At 45.9% G+C, this 7,494-nt stretch overlaps 2 protein-coding genes across 2 annotated transcripts; one reads left to right on the plus strand and one right to left on the minus strand.

Moving 5' to 3' along the window:
• Positions 1 to 1,875: 1,875 nt before the first annotated feature.
• On the plus strand, positions 1,876 to 2,687 carry LOC119351850 (cysteine-rich and transmembrane domain-containing protein WIH1-like). Its single transcript, XM_037618640.1, has 2 exons — positions 1,876 to 2,281; positions 2,423 to 2,687. Exons 1-2 carry the CDS (start codon positions 1,941 to 1,943, stop codon positions 2,466 to 2,468), a joined length of 387 nt encoding a protein of 128 aa, XP_037474537.1. The 5' UTR covers positions 1,876 to 1,940; the 3' UTR covers positions 2,469 to 2,687.
• A 394-nt stretch (positions 2,688 to 3,081) lies between these two features.
• Positions 3,082 to 7,132, minus strand: LOC119356194 (lecithin-cholesterol acyltransferase-like 4). Its single transcript, XM_037623125.1, has 11 exons — positions 6,638 to 7,132; positions 6,099 to 6,190; positions 5,758 to 5,876; positions 5,418 to 5,553; positions 5,271 to 5,322; positions 4,924 to 5,024; positions 4,635 to 4,817; positions 4,402 to 4,559; positions 3,989 to 4,043; positions 3,830 to 3,883; positions 3,082 to 3,734 (listed from the first exon to the last, which is right to left on the minus strand). The coding sequence occupies exons 1-11, from the start codon at positions 6,870 to 6,872 to the stop codon at positions 3,315 to 3,317; spliced, it is 1,605 nt and encodes a 534-aa protein (XP_037479022.1). The 5' UTR covers positions 6,873 to 7,132; the 3' UTR covers positions 3,082 to 3,314.
• Between the last annotated feature and the right edge of the window lie 362 nt (positions 7,133 to 7,494).

A 7,494-nucleotide genomic window follows, 5' to 3' on the forward strand; every position in this document is an offset into this window, starting at 1 on the left:
CAATTAGTTGTTGCAAAGGGTTATTTTTCTGACGCATACAGTAATTTTTTATACCACATGCACGTGTTTAGAATGAAAAATGTTGTCTCACGACAAACATGTTGCATGGGGTTTTTAATTTAAATGGATGGTTTTCAGATTGTGAATTGAGTCAACGGAAAGGCTAGGGAGCTGGCCGGTTGGGTAAAAATTTGGCCAAGCATTGGCTTAAGATACGTGATTGCAAATTAACTTGCTCCGTGGCGGTTATGTTCACACAAAAAAAACTTGCTCCGTGGCGGGCCATGGTGAGTGTTGAATGTCAACTATGCGTGGATCGTCAAATTTGACCAGCTAGCTATCTCGGGAGACACAATGTCGGAAATGGCAAGAATTATTGTCCTCATGCAAAAGAACATATTGGACACTGCCTTAAAATATTGAACTTCACCTATTACAGAACTCTAAACCTGACCTGTTTCATTGGGAGGCATGTTATCTGATATTGTCTTAACACAACATCTAGTAGTGGAGCAGTTTGCTTGAAAGAGGTTTTTTTCTTTAATATGTGCTATAGCTAAGCAAGTACTACCTCCGTCTGGGTTTATTAGTCCCCTTTGTATTTTATGTCCAAATTTAACCATAGATTTGACTAACAAAATATAAGTTGTTTGTCACAAAAGTTATATGGTTGGATCCATATTCGAAAGTCGCTTCAATGATACTATCTTTGTGGTGTATAACTTATTTTTGATAGTTAAATCAAAGGTCAAAAATTGACCCAAAATACAAGGGGACTAATAAATCAGGACAGAGGTAGTATGTATCTACTGTTGGTTGCTTCCTCGTAATTCGTGCATGAGATTAGGCATAAAGATTTGTTCTGTAATTAAGAAAAGTAGATAATAGGAATACATCGGTTTTCCTATTTCACACAAGTAATCCCATACCTATGGAAAAAGAATCGCGAATTTGATTAACATGATGACGTGATTGGTTCATCGTGAAAATCTGAGAGGCCCGGTGTGGAGAAAAGGGAGGGTTGGGGGAAGAGTGCACGTAAATTTGTAGATCCAAGCCTCCATTGGTTCACAAAATTAAAAAATGCAGGAAAGAAAAAAAACAAAAAAAATTATAAAAGTGTATGTGTAAAACAGAGGATTGAGAAACATGGAATTTCGCAAAATTGGGTATTTGGTTCAAATGAATAGGAAAAACACATGAATCCTAATAAATAGAGTCAAGTCAAAGTCAAACCACGTGGAAAGGTATAATTAACATGTTTATTACGCTATTAAGAATCTCAATTTTGTTCTGATGGCATGTTGACCGGGGATCATCTCCAAATCCGCTAGATCCTGATGTTGTCCTCTTCGTCCAGCGTGATTGAAGAAGAAGAAGAGTGCCGCCACAAGTCGCCATATGCACACCACACTCCAAGACACCCGCATACTCTGCACAAGCCGACGCTGTTGGGCCGAAGGACGCGGCCGGGAATCGTGTCCCGCTCCGGCCAAACGGGTCCTTAGAGGCTTTGAAAAATTCTCACGCCACGCCTAGAATATTTCCAAGAGTTGCTTTGAAAACAGAAGCGCGCGCGTTCAGAAGTCTGAAATTAGGAGGAGGGAGGGAAGCGGTTTCTTGTTCTGGACAACGACGAGGAGGAACCAAAGTAGCAGCCGTCTAGTATACGTGACGCGATTAATCACGCAGATGCGACCGGCCGGCGCCCCCCTGATTTGTATAGTACCGAGTAAATGAGTGCCAGCTTTGGATTACGCGTCCAAACAATCCTAATTAATCCGGCAGCACTCCACTGGCAGCATATGCCTCGCGGCACATAGGATTATATAAAGCGCAGGGCTCCGGCGGAAGAACACATCTCACAAAGTTCAGATCAGCGCGCAGTGTAGTGTTGCCAAGTATTTCGTGGGTGGCATCGATCGAGGAAGAGAGACACCATGAGCTACCCGCCGCCGGGCACCGCGTACCCTCCGCCGGGCCAGCAGCAGGCGTACCCGCCGCCGGGCAACGGTTACGGCTACCCTCCTTCGGGCCAGGAGCAGCCGCAGCAGCAGCAGCAGGCATACCCGCCGCCGGCGTACGGCGCGCCGCCGCCCGTCGCCGCCGACTACTACCAGCCCAAGGACGGCGGCGCGTACCCGCCGCCGCAGCAGCAGGCGTACGGCGCGCCGCCGCCCGTCGCCGCCAACTACTACCCGCCGCCCCAGCAGCAGCAGGCCCCGCCGCCGCCGCCGCCGGAGGCGCAGAGCCGCGGCAGCGACGGCTTCTGGAAAGGATGGTAATTCACAGACCACTCGTCTAACACGACACGTACTTGCGTCGTGCATCATGCCTGCATGCATACCTAACTCCATTACCCGTATTAGTAACTGTCCGTCTGATCCCTCTGCATGTTTTGTTTGTTCTGATCTGCGTGCAGCTGTGCCGCAATCTGCTGCTGCTGCCTGCTCGACATGTGCCTCTGATCGATGTTGCACAGGATGATGATCCACATGCAGCTGCTCGCCATCGATCGGATCGTCGTTTCCTTGGCACATCTTGGATTTGGCTTAATTCTGTAATCACCATGTCGCTCAGTTACCATACCAATCAGTCGATTTGCTTTGTTGCTTCTTTCTTAGCGGAACCCCTCCCTGTAATTTGTTGGCCATGAATTGGATATGTCAAGTTATTTTCAGCATCCAGTACATTCTCCAGTTGAGTTTTTGCCATTGCGATCAGAGATGAAACAAAAAATTGCTGTTCCCCGGATGTTCCAAAGCAACCTACGGCAATGCCAAGGGTGCCAAATGTCAGACACCTCTTTTGTTTGTCCATAGGTAGAAACGGCAAATATAATAAATGCGTGCTATTTTGGAAATATTCGATACTTACAGCTTCAGCAATGCCGTGAGCTGTAGTATTACAGTAGCACTAATAATAATAATAACCAAACTAATACGGAAAAGCTACTCCCACCTGTCCATATTACTAAATCTGTAGCAACACAGGACAGGTGGCCGGATCCTATGGCTTGGACTTAAACAAAAAGAAATACGAGTATACTACCAGTAGCATTTCAAACCAACAGATAGACACTGTCGAGGTGACAACCTGGTAATCCACTCTGATTATTCCCTTCCTCCTTCGTGCTCATAGCCAGTGCACCTTGTGCTTCCAAGTTCAGATATTTACAAGCACTGCTTAAGTTATGTATTTACAGAGACATATTCCCTACCTGTCCACATCTTATGTGCATCAACGGTTTACAGTATGTACAATCGGCCTAGCTACTTATGAGTTATGTATATAAATATAGTATGAGCCCGTAGCTAGCCACCGTGGCTGACTCCGACAGCCCTGACTTCCACATGCTGCCGGCCTCCGCTCTCCGGGTGGACCACCACGGTGGCCTGCGCCTCGTCCAGCAGGCCATCCTTACCCTCGCGAGACGCAGACAACGCGCCGACCATGGCGGGGAGCTCGGGCGGCCTTTTGGCCTCGTCGCCGTCGGTGTGGGAGATGATCTCCCAGTCCTCCCTGACTGACGTCACGTCCCCGCATTTCTCGTGGTGCTTCTCGACCTCGAAGATGGTTGGGATGACAACATAGTCGTTGAGCGGGTCGTAGAACGGGTCAGGTTCACCCGCGTGCAGCCAGTGCTGGACTATGCGGAACACGCGGTGGTCGCAGACGATGCCTCGGTGGTCAGCAGCAACCCCAATTCTCGCCACTGCATCAAGGCCGTCCGCCTGACAAAAGAAAGGATGATTACGCCCATTTTCCACGGTGCATATTTCCTTCATATGCTCAGTGAGTAAAAAGAAGGGCAAGAAGATTATCACACCTTTGCTGATTCTGCGGGAACGGATCCATCACCATCGACACAGATGTATTTACCCTGAAATAACACATAGTTCAGACAAATCAAATGGGGGCTACTTGGTGCTCCAAGAATCCCGAAATTTGGTATAGACAAAACACAACATTTACCAAATGAACTAACCTGAGTATATAAGAGGTGACTAAGATTTGAAATAGGGTGCCGTTTGCTCCCATAGCTGCAAAGAGAAGGGTATTACTAACTTGGCATACACATTACACAACTTTAGGTTATAAGACTTGCTTCATACAAAAGGCAACATATCTTCTGAAACAGGTCACATTTGAACAAACATAGCAAGAGAAAGGACAGCCTCTTTTGGAAAAAGTTCAGAACTCATTTTACTAAGCACTATTAACCCCAGAACATGCTAAGGCAGACAACATCCAGTCAGTTCTTATTTCTTGAGAAATTTATAAAACCCAACTAATCCATCAGTCAACCAAACTTCAGTGGAACCAATCAAAATTTTAACTGGCACATGAAAAGAGCTAAAACTAGAATTAAAACCAGAAGTAGAAAAGATAGTAAATTACCAAACAGTATGAGCAGTGTCATAATCAATCCCGTAAATATTGTAGAACTTCACTGATTTTGGAAGCTTTGCCTGGGATAAGATATCTTGAGTTTCCTTTGCCCATATTAATATATCCTCATTAAGGGGCAGAGGAATGTGATTTCCATCAGCGATAATCTGCAATGATAATTTCATTGTCAGGAATCTAAGCATCAATAGTGGTTAAAAATTTTTGAAGTGCAAAAGATTCACCTCATGCTTGGAAAGAGCTTTTTGAATCATCTTTATTGCTTCATCTGGTTCATACGACTCCAGAATGGCACTTTTCTTACCATTCTCATCTGAGCTCTCTCTCCAGATCTGTAGCAATGGTGTATCTTCCCAGTGGTAGGTTGAGCTAGCCAACAACTCGTATATTGATGGGCATTCAATCAACTGAAGCACAAAAATTATTTTCAGTTCTTTCTCAAAAGGAAAAATCATGGTGACTACATGAATACATGCATTCAATGAGACAGATGGATAGGCTATCAAAGCATACCAATTGCTGCATAGTCCATTTGGAAATGAAGAATTTTGATTGCCATCCTTCCACAAAAGACATCCCATTCAGCAGACCACTATTTATGTACCCAGGCGCACCTGTCATGCAGCAGCAAGTTACTTCCAGCTCAAGATTCAAAGGCAATCGCAGTTAAAATTAGTATCCCTTGGAATATTTTTCGTTGGCATTCAACCAATGGTTGCACAATTGGCAGGTATTCCATGAAAAATGATACAGGTATCAAGCTTCCACCGTAGCAACTGAGAACATTCAATAGATATTTCAAGTTTAATTAATGTGGAAACAAGAGAGCCTGAGAATTTAGACACTCAATCAACTCAAACCTTGAAATGGTGCAGCAATTGCAACCCAACTCTTCACATATTTTTCAAAGACCTGTTGAAACAAAACCACATTATCTAAGCATGGCACGAAGCATGACAAACTTCATCAGAGGCCCAAAATATAAGGAGAACCGGAGAAGTACTCACATCACCATGAAGAGACATGAAGCATTTAACAAGCAATCCCCCCATTGAATGTGTTATTAGATTGATCTTTTTCTCTCCTGAAGCTGTGTATACTGACTCTAGCTTTTTAGAAAATTTGTCAAGTGTTTCCGAAAGCCTGCAGAGAAGAAGAGGTATCAAAATAAGGGAGGAACTGAATAAACTGACATTATCTGAAAGAAAAAGCAACCCCGTAAAGATTGTGTTCTATACACCTACTAGCATGGCCGCCAAATAGCATGACTTTTGGCCCAAAAAAAAAACATATACAGCTGTACACGGGATGACATATACAAAACAGGGATACAGATGCGGAATTTACCTGTTACTTTGGCGGAAATCATAACCAAATCCAAACAGAGTTTTGCCTTCTTGATATCCCCATTTAATCATTTGCACTATCATGTCATGATAGTAGTAAACACTGTCATCACCAATAATCTGCAAATTTTTAGAAGTATATGAGTGGCGCATATCGGATATCTGCTGCAGTAACTGATTTGCTACTGCTAATAGAGTTGGACAGGACTAAGGTAAAACCATCAGATGATACATATAGTTGTACAATGATCTATTGTTCTGACTGCCTGAGACCACATAAGTAAATGAAAAGTAAAGGTAAATCTTCATTCAGAAAAAACAAAAGTGAAATAAGTTTGTTACCAGGTCTGGGTCCAATGTGTCGATGGCGTACAATCCATACCTATCCTCAGGGACAGTGATGTGTATTTTCTCATCCACGGAAACAGTTTTGCCTGCTCCATTACAGTAGTTTGGCATCAAATGACATGACGAAAGGAAATGCTCTGCTGAATCAGCACTAGATAACATGCAACAAGAAGGAACAAGCCTTACGAGTCGGCAGTTTTTCAATGAAAGTCACTGTATGTCTAATACCTACGAGCTGCTCAGATAACTAATCCAAACGTAACGAAAACATTAATTCAGATAGAGTATGCCGATATTGCAAGTGTCTACCAAACCACACAAGCTGCATCAATTTCCAGATACTTGCCTTCTAATCATCACACAAGCAAAGCGTTCCAGCACACAAAACAGTTTACCCTTCATTGTTTGCTTACTTTAGATAAGCATGTAAAACAATCAAGCTCATATAACGTTCTCGAGCAATTCAGCAATCTATTAACTCATTCAGCAGGTGACAGACAGAGACAAGGAAGTAAGAGGTGCTCTGCACATACCCGTGGAGGCATCGAACTGCGCCCAGAGCTTCTCGCGGCACTCGTGGTCGGCGGCGAGGATGCGCACCCAGACCCTCTCCTTGTTCCCGGCCTCGTCCACGGCCTCGAGAATAGAGCCGCCGATGCCGGGCACGAGCAGCACCGGGTCGAGGCTGGGGTCGACCAGCGGCACCTGCTCCTTGGCGATCCGCAGCCACAGCTCGATCGCCCGGATCAGATCCTCCAGCACCGACATCCTTGCTTCCCCGCCGCCCAAATCCCGCCCTAAGTAAGCACGCTCAAGCCCCCAGCCGCGAGGCCAGCATGAGAGGGCGAGGCTTCCGGCCGAACCGGGCTCCGGCAAGCTCGAATCGGAGCGGCACGGGGGTGGCGTGGCGTGGCGTGTCGTCGGCGGATGGCGGGGAATCTGCTCCGCGGTGGCTGGAGTATATGGTTTTGCCCGGGTTTGGACGGGGGTGGGGATTCCGGAGGCGTGAGGGTTTCGCAATCCCGTTCCGTACGCCAGTCGCCCGGGGAGAAAAAAAACAGCGAACGGACGGGAAGTAAGCCACGGTTTAACGCTTCCTCCTCGTGCTTTGCTTACCCGGGCGCCCTGCTATTTCACTGACAGGGGTACCCGACCCTTGCTGGCCCCGGCTGTCCGTGGGATGTAGGGCCGTGCGGTGTGGTACGACGGCTCGGGCTTCGGGGAGTTGTATTTTTTGTACGGAACGATGCAGGGACTCGCGAGAACATAGACAGCAGTACTGCGCACGCTCTCTTTGACCCCACGTGTCGGTGTCCAGAGGAGGCTTCTGAACGCACGACTATTCGTATTTTTTAATATATGTATATATAAATAGTCAAAGATAGACAAG

Source organism: Triticum dicoccoides, chromosome 2A, assembly GCF_002162155.2.
Source record: "Triticum dicoccoides isolate Atlit2015 ecotype Zavitan chromosome 2A, WEW_v2.0, whole genome shotgun sequence".
Lineage (NCBI taxonomy): Eukaryota > Viridiplantae > Streptophyta > Magnoliopsida > Poales > Poaceae > Triticum > Triticum dicoccoides.

What these genes read in the sequence shown, in the direction of transcription:
- LOC119351850 (XM_037618640.1), top strand. Translation starts at nt 1,941, where the DNA reads ATGAGCTACCCGCCGCCGGGCACCGCGTACCCTCCGCCGGGCCAGCAG. An exon ending in GACGGCTTCTGGAAAGGATG is followed by an intron (nt 2,282 to 2,422) that starts GTAATTCACAGA and finishes ATCTGCGTGCAG; the next exon opens with CTGTGCCGCAATCTGCTGCT.
- LOC119356194 (XM_037623125.1), bottom strand. Translation starts at nt 6,872, where the DNA reads ATGTCGGTGCTGGAGGATCTGATCCGGGCGATCGAGCTGTGGCTGCGG. An exon ending in AAGCTCTTTCCAAGCATGAG is followed by an intron (nt 4,560 to 4,634) that starts GTGAATCTTTTG and finishes TTATCATTGCAG; the next exon opens with ATTATCGCTGATGGAAATCA. An exon ending in TTCCCGCAGAATCAGCAAAG is followed by an intron (nt 3,735 to 3,829) that starts GTGTGATAATCT and finishes TTCTTTTGTCAG; the next exon opens with GCGGACGGCCTTGATGCAGT.